This window comes from Rasamsonia byssochlamydoides (assembly GCF_041956645.1).
Source record: "Rasamsonia byssochlamydoides strain NRRL 3658 unplaced genomic scaffold VTN77scaffold_55, whole genome shotgun sequence".
Taxonomy (NCBI): Eukaryota; Fungi; Ascomycota; class Eurotiomycetes; order Eurotiales; family Trichocomaceae; genus Rasamsonia; species Rasamsonia byssochlamydoides.
In genome coordinates, this window is record NW_027192438.1 from 155768 (window position 1) to 172834 (window position 17067).

At 48.6% G+C, this 17067-nt stretch overlaps 6 protein-coding genes and 1 non-coding gene across 7 annotated transcripts; 2 read left to right on the forward strand and 5 right to left on the reverse strand.

The window, feature by feature from the left end:
- Positions 1-1270: 1270 nt before the first annotated feature.
- Positions 1271-4191, forward strand: VTN77DRAFT_6994 (uncharacterized protein; the record flags this gene model as incomplete). The annotated part of the gene is made up of 2 exons (XM_069423333.1): positions 1271-1333; positions 1465-4191. The coding sequence occupies 2 exons, from the start codon at positions 1271-1273 to the stop codon at positions 4189-4191; spliced, it is 2790 nt and encodes a 929-aa protein (XP_069275751.1).
- An 852-nt stretch (positions 4192-5043) lies between these two features.
- Positions 5044-6383, reverse strand: VTN77DRAFT_6995 (uncharacterized protein; the record flags this gene model as incomplete). The annotated part of the gene is made up of 2 exons (XM_069423334.1): positions 5044-6281; positions 6350-6383. The coding sequence occupies 2 exons, from the start codon at positions 6381-6383 to the stop codon at positions 5044-5046; spliced, it is 1272 nt and encodes a 423-aa protein (XP_069275752.1).
- Positions 6384-7066: 683 nt separating this feature from the next.
- Positions 7067-7804, reverse strand: VTN77DRAFT_6996 (uncharacterized protein; the record flags this gene model as incomplete). The annotated part of the gene is made up of 1 exon (XM_069423335.1): positions 7067-7804. The coding sequence occupies one exon, from the start codon at positions 7802-7804 to the stop codon at positions 7067-7069; it is 738 nt and encodes a 245-aa protein (XP_069275753.1).
- Positions 7805-10318: 2514 nt separating this feature from the next.
- VTN77DRAFT_6997 (uncharacterized protein) lies at positions 10319-10837 on the reverse strand (the record flags this gene model as incomplete). Its single annotated transcript, XM_069423336.1, has 1 exon — positions 10319-10837. The coding sequence occupies one exon, from the start codon at positions 10835-10837 to the stop codon at positions 10319-10321; it is 519 nt and encodes a 172-aa protein (XP_069275754.1).
- Positions 10838-13025: 2188 nt separating this feature from the next.
- On the reverse strand, positions 13026-13661 carry VTN77DRAFT_6998 (uncharacterized protein; the record flags this gene model as incomplete). The annotated part of the gene is made up of 1 exon (XM_069423337.1): positions 13026-13661. The coding sequence occupies one exon, from the start codon at positions 13659-13661 to the stop codon at positions 13026-13028; it is 636 nt and encodes a 211-aa protein (XP_069275755.1).
- A 1097-nt stretch (positions 13662-14758) lies between these two features.
- Positions 14759-14847, forward strand: VTN77DRAFT_t110. Its single transcript has one exon. It is a non-coding gene; the product is annotated as a tRNA-Val (tRNA).
- An 836-nt stretch (positions 14848-15683) lies between these two features.
- Positions 15684-16332, reverse strand: VTN77DRAFT_6999 (uncharacterized protein; the record flags this gene model as incomplete). The annotated part of the gene is made up of 2 exons (XM_069423338.1): positions 15684-15799; positions 15888-16332. The coding sequence occupies 2 exons, from the start codon at positions 16330-16332 to the stop codon at positions 15684-15686; spliced, it is 561 nt and encodes a 186-aa protein (XP_069275756.1).
- Positions 16333-17067: the final 735 nt, after the last annotated feature.

Genomic DNA, 17067 nt, shown 5'->3' on the forward strand with positions numbered 1-17067 from the left:
AGAGTTTCTTGAAGTCCAGTAAATATCTGCTGATATCAAGCCATGCAAATTGTTGACGACAGAAGTGAATTGCAGTACAGTACAGGCACAGCTAGATTCATATCATCATGTTATTTAGCATCATTCTAACTGAAATCTATCCTATAGCTAGTGAGCCAAGAGAAAGCTTGCACGCTTGATTTATAAATTCAAAGTAAGGATATATTGGACAAAGGTAGATTATGTGGACATATACCCATAAATGTATTCTTCTTGCCAGCAACATATGACTGGACATCACGAAGGCATTGGAACACTCTGTTTAGATGACCTATACTTCACATGTGTTAGTTTGCCTGAGTTTCTAAAGAGGTTTCACTGAAGAAAGTAACAAGCAAAGGCACCATACTCCTCGCCACTCAAAATCAAAAGAGATGTCTGTTCATACTATTCATCTGAGTGTGCATTCTAGGAACTTCAACATGCATGGTGACACAGACAGCTAGATATCAAGAAAAGTAGTTTCTTGGCCCTGTTTCGCGTAACTTTGTAGAATAGATCATCAATCTGCCACATCGTGATTGAAATCGCTAGGACTATGACTGATTGCCGTCAGGATCAGTAAATCTTTTGCAGTGACTAAAGAGCTGGTAGTGCCGTCTTGGTGCTCATAGAAGCCCACAAAGAACTCTTGCATTCAGTTCGAAAGCAACAAACCAGTGATACTTGCTTATCGATAAACAAAGTAAGAAAAGTGCCAGCAGATAGGAGGAAACTGAATTTGCAATCCTGAGGTCATATCTATCTGGTTTCAGCTAGCAAAGATGTAGCCATGACAGCTGACACTCATTTATTACCCCCTTAGGAAAGATGTCCATTGGTCCCTGTAAATAGAAATAGCTGACGTAAATGTGTGTGATATTTATAGATATAGATCTCTGGAAGTCAGTGGAAGTCTGCAAGATCATCATGTGGAGTATGTTTTAGACTCGGTTAGCGGGGATCGGGAATGATGTCGCAGTGGAACAAACAAAGGTCACGAAGATGTGTCAGTCGACGGTTCTCACCCGCCACCAGCTTACAGTCAGCTGTCAAGCTTTTATTTATTTCCGACCCAACTCTCTCAAAGTACCTCATTCCTTGGTACCGCTGTTTTCCCAACCAAGAACCATACAAGAACCATATGTTGTTCCGTGAACTTTGGGTGCTCCGAACCAGAACCAGAAAGAAAGCTTGGTTGTTCTAGAAGCTTGAGGCAGTGACTTTCACCCCTCCAGGTGCAGCCATCTTTATGGCTGGTGTACAGCGCACTGGTCTGGGTCTGGCAGACCTTGAGAAGGAACTGGTTTGCTCGGTATGAGAGTTCTAAGGATGTCTGTTTCTTTATCGCGTTGGTCGAGTGTGTGCGAAAATCACGAAATCACGACCAACTGTAATGGTTAATTGTGTTATGATCATTAAATCGCTAATAGATATGTGTCGCAGATATGCACAGAACTCCTTTACCAACCTCTCACTCTCCTCGACTGCCTCCATACTTTCTGCGGCTCCTGTCTGAAAGAATGGTTTTCGTGGCAAGCTGGCCGACCCCGCACGTCCAGAGCCCCGCGATACACTTGCCCATCATGCAGGGCCGCAGTCCGCGAAACTCGACGAAATGCTACGGTTACCACCTTGCTGGATATGGTCTTGCAGGCGGACCCGTCCCGTGCTAGGTCAGCAGAAGAGAAGACGGAAATAGCGAAGAAATACAAGCCTGGTGACCCGGTGCTACCGGCAGAATCCTCAGCAGAAAGCTCTGATGAATCCGATGAAGAGGACCGGCGGCTGCTTGAGGAAGTCAGAGAGCTTAGCTTGAGGGACGTGGGTGGTGACCATGGAAGAAGGCCGTCGAGATCTCGGACTCGTGACCGTCGGGCAGGCTCTAGAGAAAGATCAGAGGATGAACGGCCTCGCCGTCGGCATGAAGAAGAGCGCAGAGCACGGCGCCACGCGCAGCACCACGCCGCACGCAATGCTGCCCATGCAGGCGGTACTCTAGCTGAGTCCGGCGCCGCAAGACGGATTGAGCATCAGTCTAGCTTGCGGTCTTTATTGAGCTCATCCGATATGGAAACCACCGCGCAGGAGGAGATCGTGCGACAGATCATAGATGAGGGATTGCTGGACGGAATCGATCTGGACAACCTCACCCAAGCTCAAGAAGAGGAGCTGAGCGATCGCCTAGCACAGATCTATCTCAGCAGACATCCGGATCGGTTAAATCTACAACGACGGAGTAGTGAACACGACGATCGAGCTCGCCACGGGGAACATCGGCGTTCAAGATCGCAAACCATACAATCGCGAAGCGCTGCAGCGGCTCCGACTGAACAATCGCGACATCCACCCGTGTCACGACCGCATCTCCTGGAGGCGACAAATCCCGATGCTGTTCGAGGGCATCGAAGAAGAGCTTCAGATCAAGAAAATCGACGGCGGAGGACGTCACCTACCCCGACTTCTCAAGCATCTGCATCGGAGGCTACCTTGAGACCGGCTGTGAGATCTTCCACTGATACGACAAGTCAACGTCCTCGTCCTTCTCCCACAGGAAGACCAAGGACGAGAGAGCCGTCTAACTCAATTTCAAGGCATGTTACCGAGCCTGAAGGACGAATCTCAGAGGCTTGGATGGGAGGAGGCAGAGATCGAGCACCGGCCGCCAGGCAGATAGTGGCGTCTCCACCATCGAGCAGCCCAGTGCTTGCTTCCCCTGCGGAGCGGGGGTCAGATCCTGGAGTGTCCGCTGATGCCTCTATTCCGACTGGTAATGGTGCGTCTGCGTCGAACCATCGAAGCACGTCAAGGCCGGTTTCTTCACGGGCAAACAGACCCAGAGCAACTTCCATCCGCTATCTCGAACCATCAATAGCCTGTGATCGATGTGGACGAGAAAACATCCAATACGACCTCCACAAGCACTGCCCGCGCTGTCAGGAGGGCAAGTATCATCTCTGCCTTCGTTGCTATCGCTTGGGACGGGGTTGCTTGCATTGGTTCGGGTTTGGCCTCTCCGGACAAGCCAATTTCGAGAAACAGCTCCCTCCAGCTGGCCAATTAGCAACTACGTTAGAACCACCACATACTTTGCGCTCGCAGAGATACCGACGGCCTGAGGAGGGTAGACTTCGCAGCACCAGTGACGGCAGGCAGATGACAAGCGACGACCCGGCAAACAGGCTCGAAGAAGGCATGTTCTGCGACATTTGCCAGTCTCTGGCCAACGACTGCTTCTGGCAATGCAGCCAGTGCAATGAGGGAGAATGGGGATTTTGCCAGCGCTGTGTCAACCAGGGACGTTGTTGCAACCATCCACTCCTGCCGATTCGCCGTGCGGCAGCGGACAACGACTGCGCAACGCCTGCTACGCCTGCAATATCGACCTCTCTTTCTGCTTCGCTAGGGTCTACGGATGTATCATCTTACCATGTGCTCTCATTTTCTACCAAATGCGATATATGTGCCTATCCTATTCCCCCCTCGTCAACTCAGTTCCACTGCCTGGAGTGCAACGAGGGAGACTACGATGTCTGCACGAACTGCTATCTGAAACTCGTCACGTCTGGCAAGATCAGCAAGGAAAACGGCCACAACGGATGGCGCAGATGCCTGAAGGGTCATCGGATGATCGTCGTTGGGTTCGAGGACCAGAGACGGGTCGTCGTCCGCGATCTGGTCGGTGGCCACACTTTCAAGGACGATTACGCGCGAACTCACGGCAGCAGCACCAACTCGTCCGGTGCTCCACCCGCCACGGGCGTTGTTGCATCTCCAGAGCTGGGATCCGGCGACTGGAGCTGGAAAGAGGGACAACAAATCCGGCGAAAGAGGGCATCCCGCAGCAGAGGCGTCTGGCCAAATACTAACAATACAAACCCGGAAGTCGGTTCTCCAACAACATTGTCCCCTACCACCACTACTACTGCGCAAGGCACCATGCCAGCCATGACGCGCAGGTTGTTCCCCCCTGACGGCGGCGTAGGCCTCGTCCTCTGCGCGCTATGGTCCTACTACCCGGAAGACGACGTCTCGGACGAACTGTCCTTCCCGCGCGGCGCGGAGATCACCGAGGCGGAGAACATCAACGATGAGTGGTACTGGGGGTACTATGCTGGGTCTACGGGGTTGTTTCCCGGGGCGTATGGCGCGGTTATTCGGGAGGTTTCCTGAGCGGACGTCTACCTTCAGCTTTTGCTTTTTTTTTTCTTGTGTTTTCTACCGCTTAGAGTGTTGATGATTAGCGTGCCTGTATGCTTGATTGCTTGATTCCTTCTCTTGATACCACCAGGACTGAGTGACTGAGAGAGTGTGAGTGTGTGTGTGATGGAGAAAGAGAGGAAGCCTATCATCCTGACGATGAACAATGACGACAATGATATGATTTGATATGATATGATACGAGATGATATGATTGATGACATGAAATGATAGTGATACAGACCAGACCTTTCATGTGAATGGCATCCCTCCATCCAGGTTCCAGCACCGCAGCAAAGAATGGATTGTACTGTCTGTCTGTCTGTCTGTCCGTCTGTCTGTGTATGTATGTATGTATGTAGCACAGTTATTTCTTTCTTTCCCTTTCTCCTCGCCTTATCTCACATTCTTTTCTTATTTTTGACTGGACAAGTTACCTAACCATAGCCCAAAAGTGATTTGATAATCATTTGATTTAATTTAATTTAACTAATCTAATTAATGTCTCGTCATCATAGATAATACATAATACATAATACATGGCTAATCGAACTTTTCTTTCCTTAAGACTGACGCTAAGAGAGCAAGCACGTATAACTACAAGGCCCTGATGGGTAAAAACAAAGTGAGGCACGCCGACGAGCAGAAGATCCCGGTCCCGATCTCGCATACACCAGATGAATCATGAAACGCCGAAGAGACCAGAAACCCAAATAGAGAATAGAAGTTGGGAAGCAAAAAGCAGAAACGGGAGACAGAATCAATGTGGCACGATGCTTGCGGTTAATCAGAATCAGTGCCTCGATGGGATGCCGTTACAGAGGACTATTCTAGCAACGCAAGCATCAGTCTTTGGTAGTCTCCACTGGTCTCACCGCGCACCCGGTCTCGCAAATCGCGATGATACCGATGCTGGTAGGCGCGCTTGACTTGGTCCAGGTGCTGCCGGTTCCAGTGGAGCCGGACGATGCGCACAACAAGCTTGTAGTCCTTCGTGCCCGCTCCCTTCATGCACTCTTCGAGCAGGACGGCGCCTCGCATGGCCGGGTCGAGCGCCGTCCGGAGCATGTACAGCAGCGCATCTTTCATGTGACCCGAGAATTGGCGTTCGATGTGCTTCTCGAGCGAGGTGTTGTATCGGCTGTTGAAGGCCTGGTTGATGGCGCGGAGCTCGTTATCGGAGCTCTGGGCGAAAATGGCGCAGACTTCGCCGACATTGTTGATGATCCGTCCTTGGGTGGCATCGTAAATGCTCTTGGTCTCGCTTTCGATGTACTGCGAGTTGATCGGGGCCGACTCTTCGTGGCGAGTGGCCGAGATGACTTTGGTAAAGAGACCTTCAGTCTTGGCCGAAAGATCATCCTGGACGTCCCGTTGAAGGGACCTCTGGAATTTGTGCTGGTAGGCATTCTTGATCGCGTTCAGGTCGGCATTGGACCGGCCAAGAAGGACATCGTTCAGTAACCACTCTTTCGTGCCTAGCCCTTTAACCGCGTCTCTGACTAACTCTGCGTCATACATCAATGGTCCCTCAATGATCGCCAGCAGCCCCTGTTGAAAATACCCGCTCGTTTCAGATTTGACATCTTTGTACAGATCGCGCCCGATATGCCTTGAGTACGCCTCGCGGACGGCGGCTACTTGGAGCGGGTCCAGCCGTGAGAGGACCCTAATGAGCGTTGCTTCGTCTGTCCCGAACCCTTTCATCGCCTTGCGCAGCGCCTCTGCGTCAGCACGGAAGTCGCCCGGAGCGACCTGTCCAGGGACGTATTCCAGAGAAGGCATGGCGGGGGCAACAGGAGGATATGGGGCTCCATATTGAGGTGGATATTGTGGAGGACCCTGCGGCGGCCCGTACGGAGGTCCGTAGCCCTGCTGAGGAGGATATTGTTGCGCATACGGATATCCTGGAGAGCTACCACCGTATGGAGCCGGGGGAGCTGGGGGAGCAGGAGGGTAACCGTAAGTACCCGGTTGCTGTGGGGGATAGTAACCTCCTGGCGGCGGTGGATAGGGAGAATGCCCTTGGGCAGGAGGATATCCGTGAGGTGAATGGGGTGAATCTGTCGCTCTGTTAGTGGAAATATTCTACATACTATATATTAAGTAATATTGGCGAGACGACACTCACGGCTAGGAGGAGGATATTGCTGGTTATAAGCCATGTCTTGTTTCTTCTCAGAGTTTCTAGATAGAACAGACCACAAACAACAATAGTAGTGGATCACGAGATGTAATAGACTTGAAGCAGAACAGGACTTGAAAGATTTTGTCTTTCAATCAGACTGAATCGACGAGGGCGCCCATGGCTCTTTGTATGCTGCTAGGCGTATTATGGGTGTGAGGGACGACTATCATAGCGGGAGGCAGCTACCAATTCGTTTGAAGGGGCGATGAGGCATGGTGGCTGAGCAGCAAGGGTCAAAGTCAAATACGAGAACCGCAGGGCTATTTTCTCTGCACCGCCACGAATCGATTGCAGCGGTTTAACAGGATTGAATCAGTGGATGAACAGACTGCAGTAGTCTGCAGTAGTAATATAAGGTAAATGATCTGGGTGTGCAATCCAGTCTGTCGGCCCCTCAGGTGAATATGTTAATCAAAGGTACTCCCTCCAGCAGATCGGATGTATTCCTCCAATAGATCGTCAAATGGATTGTTTATTATCAAACTAGATACAGCGAAAAAGATGACTGCTCCATTCTGCCGCCGCGTGACTTCGTCAAATCGTGAAGGAAGAAACAAACCATGCACAGTCGACAGTTCGGTACAATCAAACCCGGGTATATCAACTTGCGAAAATAGCAAAACAACGCAACCAAGGCCGTCAAAGAACACGGTGGAGAGGTTAAGCTCTCTTCTTGCTTTGCGTGGTGCCCTCTGCAGCAACGAATGCCTTCTTCAGTTCCTTGGCAGACTCCCACAGCACCCACAACGGAATGTACACCCACAGCGTGTTGAAGAAGACCAGATACAGCCATAGATACACCGGATGACCCGTCTCGAGCTGCGTGCTGCCGGTCAGCCATTCCGGCGCAAAAGTCATCCATCCGCCATACAACTCCGCCGTCGCGAGCGCGGGCGCAACCAGCCACAGCTTGGCCTTGGCGGCACCGCGAGCCTTCGCGCTTGCCTTGGAATTCGATGCCTGGTACAGGAGATAGCAGACATAAATCGCCGCTGGCCCAGCCAAGAAGACGGTCAGCAGCTCCAGCGAAATGACGGTGGCATCGGCGACAGCCCAGCGGTGATCGGCCTTTGCGTATTCCTGCCAGAGGCGTGCGCTGGGCCCGGTGCCGTACGCGGCTCCGTAGAGCCGGTCCTTGTAGCCCAGAAAGTACGGTTCCCGGAGGACGCCGCTGGGGACGGTGGTGTAGCTAAAGAAGCATTCGTAGAGGTAAGAGCCTTCGATGAACAGGTGGGTGAGCGCGTCATACGCGTGCCAGAAGAAGAGCACGCGGTTGCGGGTCTGGTTGGCGGGGAGCAGGAGGACGGCCAGCCCAAAGGCGATGGGCATGAAGGATAAGGCGAAGCCGATGGACAGGACGGTAGGTCCATCCAGTGTAAAGGGGGCGAGTTCCGCCATTCTTCGGCGTCAGGTCAATGCGATGGTTGCTGCTGTATTTTGTCCAACGTCGTTGTGCGGGTCTCGCGATTCGACGTCACAAGGCAACCGAACAATCCACAAGGGTGGTAGTCTAGATGCCTCTTGGGAGAAGTTAAAAATGATATCACTTGGAGAGAAAGAAGTGATTGTGGAGACGAAGACTCCTTGCTGAGCTTCAGTTCAGGAGTACTCCCAGGAGTTGGATCTCAGCCGCGATCGTTAGCCGTGTTCCACGATTGTTACGCTGATAACGATGGACGACTGTGAATGGCCAATAGAATGCTGCCCGCATGATATGTGGACCAATGAGATGCGCTAACTGGAACATTTCCAAGGTTACAGCTTAGTCATCTACTGCATGCTTCAAGCATCCATGGATGAGAATAAGAAGCTTGAGCTTATAGAGATGTGGTTGCTTAATTGTGACTCTCATAAGATGCTATATATAGACAAAGTCTGTGAGAGTCTTTGATTTCACCTGCGCATCTTGATATCCAGTCCTTAACAGGGCCTACATAGGCCAAACTCTTACCTAGGTATATTATCACTCTAGGTAGATGTAGCAGGTATTGTACTCCGTACATGTATTTTAGTATAATACCCTTCGATAGAGGTACTGTACAACCGATCACATTGTCCAATCACTGATCGTCACAATTTCTGCTTCCTGCATATGAACATTAGTATGGCATATGATCATCACAAACTAGAAACTACTGCGAATCGACACCCTATATACCGTCCTGATGGTGGTTAGTAAATTCATTAATTCATTGACAGTACTTGTGTAGAGTCTAAGTATTTAGGTAGGATAGATGGTAGGTAGTTAAGCGGGTACAATACAGTTTATTTGTACGTCAGGTATGATCATTCGAACCCGAACATCGGTCTCTGCTTAGACTTTTATGACCCTAGACGCCGGGTTTTTTTTAAAAAAAAAAGAAAAAAGAAAAATTTGTCCTCTGTCTGAGAACGAAGCCTAGCTTAATTCAATAACGGCCTAAATTCTAGTCGAGTTTACAAAGCTGAGTGAGGACAGACACCGAGCCAGATTTAAAAGAGATATCTGTACAAAGCCCTCGTGACCCGCAAGCACCCCAATTGGCAATATGCAGATTACAATCCGTCGGAGTCTGCCAATAATCTGACGTCACAGCAGTTGACATGACAATACATACAACAATACTTGCCGCGTAGTTTGTGACGTTTATCGTGACACACATGTTATGTATGTACATTACTTTGCAAACAATCAAAGCTGCATGTGTGGTTTCCCGAGATTTATCCTGTCGATTACAGTATCGTCGCAAACTTGTCAACTGGCCCGGACGCCGGACTTCCTTTTTTTTTTTTACTGTGAGAAGAAGATTGGATAGGCATGTATCGAGTCCTGCGAGCTGCTACTATTCTCGTGATGTGCTTGCTCACTTGATCATGACGAAGGACAAAGTCTCGGCTCAGTTTGGTTCCACCAAATCCGACAAGGGTGACGCAGAGGTCCAGACAACGGGGAAACAACTTCTGCCTAACAGCCCGCTGGACTGGAAACGACCACGCCATGCCACGTCACGGACATTGGAAGTGGCTCGCCGTTATCCGTTGCATTGATATCTGCCACTATCAGCAGCAGGGTTACCAGGGACGGTAGGCAGCAACTGTGCGATCTTGCTACAGTAGAAACTGAGATGAGCAGTGATACCCGGATCGATCGATATGGGTCTTTTCGCAAGAAATCTCGAGTCGGCGAGTAATGTAATGAAGAATGTAATGAAGAAAGGCCGGATCGACATTGCCTTTGATGCTGCTTTGCGAGGTGAGTAGGCAACAAATCCATTTTCTTGTTTTGCTTCTTACTGGGAGGAAGGTAAGGAAGGACAGGGCAGAAGCAGTATAGGTATGTTGTATGACAGGTGAACTATAGAATGGTCATAGATATCACATGTTAAATATAGAGGTAAATTAAAATAAAATATGCCCTAGCAACATGCTGCATGATGATTAATGGATCCTCTTATTAGAATGACATCGATGGGTATATGTATATATGTACAGTACACTTGGTATCTCATTGCATCAAGAAAGCAACAAATGCACAGTCATATCTCATGTCGTCGTAAAGATTATGGAATATCAAATCCCATGAGAGCATGGCGCAACGTCGTGGGTATATACCAATCACCAATCGCAAAGTAGAAATCGTCGTCACATATATGCAACTGCCCGCAGATGGGAAATGCCCAGAGCCAGCCAGCTGACTAACCACTCGCGACGAAGCCGGGAGCACAGAGTTGTTGACTTGGACAGAGGATCGTAGACTCATTGCCGAATAGAGACCTGGTCGGTGCGTGCGCTTGAAGAATTGACAGTCGCCGTGGTGTCAGAGGACAACAACCAGGCGGCAGTGTAGTTCCCAATTCTTCAAAACATCATGCGCATGTATGGTCTCGTGGGCGGTGGATGGTATGATGGAAGTGGACACGCGATCATGTTTTTTCATCCTTCCTTGTCGTCATGATTCAGAAGTCTGTCGAGTCCGTCCCGCACAGCGTCCCGCACACTGAAGCCACCAAACAGCCAGTCATTGGAGTGCCGGCCATAGTGGTTCAGGGTCCCGCTGTATCGTTTGTAGTCATTGCGAGACGATCGTTTCCCGGCTGCTGGCCGCGATGCGCTGACAGGTGAACTTGGGTGAGACGTTGCTGTAGGCGAAGCAGACCGTAGAGGCGTTGGAATATATGACGGAGGACTGGCGGAGCGTCTCAGATGGTTGCTACTCGTGGGAGCGTTGGATGCGTTTGAGGATTGTGGGACCGGCGACTTGGACCGCGAACGGAAGAATTTGTTTTTCAAGCTCGAGGTGGAGGAGTTGTCCTCGAAAGATCCCAAGGAGAAGAAACGCCTGTGGCCCGACATGGTGGAGGATTTGGAAGAAGCGACGGAGAGCGGCCGCTCTGAGGCGTTGGAGTTTGCACGGTTGATCATTGCTTGAGACTGGACGGGCTGGTCTGGCATGTGCAATTGCAGTCGAACTCGGGAATTATTTGTTGATTCGGAAGTTGCAGTATAGCACCAAGAATGGAGGTTGAGAGATGACAGTGTCGACTTGGACTAAACCGACGTTAACTTTGAGTTGCTGGTAGATGCTGAAGGTCAAATATCTGGAGGGGTGCTGGGTAATTTATCTCCTGCATTGGAGGCATCCCGATTGTCCACAATGACGGGTAATCTGTCTCGACCGGCCCTATCTGGCGTATCACGTCGCGATGTGGACATGGTGATTGGCCAGCGGTAGGGAGTTTGCATAATGACGCATCACCGATTCCATAGCGAAATGGCCAAGGGACGAGGTGGAGAAAATCCCAGTGAAGCGGCGGTCGGCTTCTGGCACCGCGGGGCATGTCCGGGGGTAGATGACACTGCGGTGTCGGTGAGAAAGGCCCGCCCTCGGCATGTTCGAGCAACCAAGAGCAGCCACGGGAGGCTCTAAGGTGCTGACAAGGCTAAACGACCGCCGACCTCACCGCTTGCCGGGATAATCAGCCCTGCAGCACCAAGAAGCCGAAGACTCTCGGACTTTGCCCAGGCAGCAATAATACCCATTTTAATACCCATTTTTCGAAAATGAGACTCGTACGGAGTATTGAGGAGAGCATTATGCGTGTTGCTTGAATATTACCGTTAATATTGTTGCTTTCCAGTACTGGTACTGGAACCGTTCACTATCGATTTCCAGACAATTTCCCTTGTGTACAGAGAGTATGCTGTAGACAGGTTCCATAGCCACCACTCATCATCGCTTGTAAACGTCTAGTATCATCACTCTCCCTGCAAACCAACAGATGACAATAACAACAATCCCATGAATAATACTCCATAATGTGTCATTCATGATGGGTGGTTTTTTTTTCACAGACCTATGCATACCTCAGCTGGGAACTGCCCAAGCTAATCTGGCACGGCGATTGTTACTGGTCCTCGGCTCCGATGACATCGTTCATGATTCGACACTCCCGCCGGGCCTCCTTCTAGCTTATTTCTGGAAGCTCGTGTGACTCCATGGAGACCGTTCATGCAAGGGTGGGTCCAAGCTTCCTTTATTTACCTAATTTTCATTGGCAACAAATTTGCTAAGTTGGAATAATCTCCAATTGTCCAATCGTGAGTGCTCCTCTTTGCAGCCCTACCTTATCGCGCTGTCATCGTCGTACTCAATCAGGCTCGGATTCTGGTGCCGTTTGTTCCGCGCCTATTAATAAAATTTAAAATAAAATAGAAGATGGCCTCACAAACACAGAGTCATAGCTCCTGATGCTCAAGCCTCAGTCGCTGAGTCAAGAACCTTGGGATTCATCTCGAATTTCCTGATTTGGTAGAGTGCAAGTGCCGTCATCTCTGTGGATGCAGCAATGACAGGATGAGTCACCTTGAGGCTCTGTGTGCCAGTCGTGTACGGAGTACGGAATACTCCGTACGGAGTAAGATCCTGTGACCTCACCTGCCCGTCACATGATTTCTCCATCTGCAATCCTTACCATCACTGCCAAGGCCACTGAGTCCAGTTACATTCCATGTGCCTCACCTTGTTTTGGCGGGTCGATCGTCCTGGTAGCGTAGTGGGCTACTACTGAAGTAGGAATGGAAGCAGATAGTTTCTTATCTTTTCTTATCTGAGTACGAATCATTATTGTATTCCTAGTGCGATTATGAGAAGGGAACATTGAAGATAATAGATAGTTTACATGCTGATAATTCAAGATCCTCTAAACGAAGTTCACCCGAAGAAAACATCCCTTCATTATTATTGCTGGAGCCTGAGTTCTTGCAAAATGTGATAATACACAACCAAACTCCATCGCATGCAGTGCCTCCCATTCCAGTCGCTTCTTCCTCTTTTTTCCCATTTTGGCGCGAACCTCTGACATTTAAAATGATGCAAAAAAAAAAAGAAACAACTGAAAAACAAGGATCCGCCCATGCCCATTGAAAACAGAAGAGAGAAGAAGAACAGAAGATAACTCCGTATATGCTAGAAAAAGAGCCAATGTCAATGCAAAGTTGGGCGATTAACCACTAGAAGAAGTGACAAAAAAGAACTAAAAATGAAAAAGGTAAAAATAAAAGAAGAAAAAGAAAGGGGAGAAGGAGGAGGAAGAAAGGAGACAGGCAAAAAGTTTCCAAATTTCACAGTTTTGACGGTATGTTACTCTTCCATCAGTGTCCACAGACCTGGACTCGGTTCCTTCCAGACTCGAGGTTGCTCTGAATGACATCTTCGATGTCGTCGTTCTGCCAAAGGCTTCAGGTATCCTTCATCGAGTACTGTATCCCTTCGATGTGGCTCTGACATCATCTCTGCTTCTGTCTCCGACAGAGTCGGTGAGCTCAGACACGAAATAATAACCTTGTCGCCGTGAACGGTCGACGTCGTCGCCGTCATATGCAGGGGGAAGAGTTGCCGGGCCTTTTCCAGCCGCGGCCAGATGATCCGTCGCAACATTGCTGTGGGCAGCTCATCGGCTTCCGTGACGGACGAAATAATCACATCTTTCTCTCTGTATTCACTCCGCTTGCGGCCTTCAGGGACGTCGCCACTCGATGGCCATAGCCGGGAACGTCGCGTGCTCTTGGAGGGGATGATGCCTGCGGAGATGGCATCGTCTTCTTCGTAAACATCTCCTGGACGAAAAGGCCCTTCCACCGCACTTTCAAAGGCAAGAGAGTAGTTTCTCGACCGTGTCACCAACTGCGAAGCTCCTATATCTATAGAGCTGTTCCGGTCGTGAGCTTTCGTGCTTGGACCGTTGAACGGCCATGAGTAGTGTCGACGGCGTGGCATGATGGCAAAGAGGCAATGAAACGTCTTCTAAATGCTGATACCAAGAACAGTGAATTCTTGAGAGATGCAAATTATCTAAATGAAAAATAAGACAAAAGAAATTCCAACCCTTGTTTCCCCCCGCAAGACGGATGAAAGCCGAACACCACCGGCATCCATCGATCCTCGCCAAGCGAAGACTATCAGTAACGACCGTGGAAGTGAACGGATCTAGCTTTCGGGGTCCCAGAAGGCGGGTTGATGCTTCTTATTATATGCAGCCTTGCCCTCCATTATCATCGCCCACGTGCTGGGAACACGAGTGAGTGGGAGCAGGGTACTTGCCCTGCACTGCCCGGGTGACCACCCAGGCGACGGGTCACGTTCAGGAATGTAAACGTCAAGATAACACATTCTGTTTCCCGGGGAAGGTCAAAGTTAACTTAATATAGAACAAGGAGGGCGAGGATGTAATTTCCAGAACGTATGTGGTCGGTACATTCTATACATCCGATCTATGCGGATAAGGCGCAGCGGGCAAGCTGACGAAAGTAAACGCGTGTAGAAGGCATCTCCGATCTCTTCTGAGTAATTCCGCCACGGAGGCTGAGGCTGAGCCCGGGCTTACCTCAGGCCACCATCCGGAATCAAGGAAGGACATGTGAGTGTGACTGACGCAGTCATCAGACACACCAACCAGAGCACCGATATGAGTCGGCAACCTGAAAAAGGAAAAAAAAAGACTGGCTCCGATTGAGTCGGTCCTTGCAGACTAAACTTAATAATCTCAGACGGTAAGACAGGTATCTTTCGCCAGGCTTCTACCTAAGTTGATAAAGCATTGTGATAAACTCATTTTTGACCGTGGATGATGAGAGATGGATACTCATCACAACCTGCAGTAAGCCTGAGAATTTTTATCGATTCTGTCAGGCTTACGGGGAAGCTGATGATCATAGGATTTAACAAGCTTGTCAGTTCTTCATAAGAAAAATATATATAGTTCCATTTGTGAGGGAAATGATCCCATTAGGTAGACGAACGCATTTCAATTCAGGACCCTGAGGTCGTAGCGATTCCCAGAAATAACAAACAGCGCGAGCAGACTTACGTAAACAAGTCGCGTGGTCTAATGGTTATGATATCTCGTTCACATCGAAGTGAGCTTAATCCGAGATGGTTCCCGGTTCGATCCCGGGCGCGACTATTTTTTATATCGTACAAAAACCAAACAAAATTTTTGCTTGCGAAATGACCACTAGATCCTACTTTTTCGCCGACAAATTTTTATTTTTTATTTTTATTTTTTTTAATGTGGATAATCTTTCTAAAGTCTGACCACCGCCATGCTGCACTATTTTGTTTCTTGTTCATGTTGTTAAAAGTCGAAGGGCTAGGTTAGGTACGGAGTACCTCTGCAAACGAAAAATATATATTTTTACGGATTGCCTCTACTTTACATACCACGACCCCTTAACCATTATTATCATCTCAATAAATCAACAGAAATCGTATATATTTTTGAACCATTTACCTATACTTATTTTTTCTTAAATAATATTCACAACTAGAATCTTAAACTTTTCAGTTATACACCTAGGTGTTATTGTACAAATTTACTACCTCTTTATTTAAACTATTATGATAGAAGATCGACTTAACTAACTGTTTTTATTTCTTAATTTTATGAAAGTAATAACTATTTTGTTGTACATTATGCTAATTTTATGTAGGGTTACTAGAGAATATCATTAAGTTCTTAAGAGTTAAGATGCGGAAGTTGATGATTTTATCACAAAAACTTTGGCGGTGGCAGGTTTTTTTCCCCCCCTCGTCACTACTGTACATCCTTTGGCAGTTATCCCATTGGATACTATGGAATACATTCTGATAGATGATAATTAGATTAATATTCATTCGACAGCCCGTGAGGAATTGCTAGTTTAACTTATACTGCATGGGTAACCTCGACAACAGCATTCATAATGTCATATGCGTTCTCAGGAAACTGTGGAATACTCATACACAATAGGACTACAACACTCAGGGTTGAGCACTAGATTGCTGTCTCAAATCCCGCAATCTTTGTATATCCTCATCAGTAATGCCTGGCTGGTTTTCGGCCAGCAATGTTTCGAACAGGGTAATGTCCTCGTCGCCTATGATCATCATGTTAGCAATAATCCAGATATCATTTTCGTTAGTTCTAGGCATGGAAGGTTTCTTCTGTCTTTGCGGAGTACTTACTCGGCACCTGATCGTTCGGAGCAGTATCATTAACGTCCACAATCACATTTGCGAAGGCCTTCTGCATCTCAATAGGGATGTTCTGCTCCAGGTCCCTAATTTCGAGGACCACATAGAATAGATACCGTCCCGCTTGACTGATTTTCAAACGACTAAACGCAACATGTCCCCTCATCGTGTCACCGTCCTTGTCGTAGATTCTGTCAACGAATTGTCCGGACAGGATTCCAGTAGGACTCCCATGCATGGCTGCAAGCCATGCACAGAGACGGAGCTCCAGGTTTGGGTCAGGTTCCCGGGGTTGTTGCGGCTCAACTTTGACGACCACTGGCATTGTAAATTCTGCTCCAGGCTGGACCTGAGACGGTGGGTTTTTCTCAAATGTAATCGTGAACTGTCCCTGGCTCGACCCGGCGATAACCGGTCGTGGTGCCTGTCTTACCATATCGGAGTCCCTCGGATGTCGTGAGGTGTGTAGCTGACACAATATGGAACAGGTTCACAAGGTCGTCACGATCGACGCCTTCTCATGCTTGAAGATCAAGTCAGTGTATAGTTAGGAGATATGACGACGAAATTTTCTATAGCTAACCTCTTGCAGCTTCTCATCAAGGAGTTCCTTTTTTCAGTATCCCTTGGAGGAAAGGTTGATATGTCAGAAAAAAAAAATATGAGACAAAGCTAGCCTTTTCGATCAGAGAGTATCTGATGCTGCCTGTACGGAAAAGAGACTCAGAGAGATTTATTCTGGTTCAAATGATTGATGGCTCTTTTATAATGTGCCCTTCACTCATTCAGAAGCCACCCCAGTGAATGAAATTGAATACCGGCGGCATTTCGAATCAAAAATGAGGGTGACATTGACGCATGTAGTCAGAAACACACGGACTCAGCCGATCACCAGCTGGTCACAAATCCTGCTGGTAGGCACCGTATGTAGTCCGAGACATATGGAGCAGGACAGATACCCAGTCGGCTTTCTCCGTGCAGTCTATTTGCCTCCGCTAGGTACACAGATAGAGTACCAAGGGCTGCCAAGTACACGTGTCTGTGTATAGCACAGACACTACAATGTACTGTCCATTAAGTCCTGGCAAGCTGTCCATTGGCAAAAAGTCAGAAAGTCTTGTGATCGGATGATCATAATCAAGTCTGCAAAAAGAATCATCTCGAAGAGCGC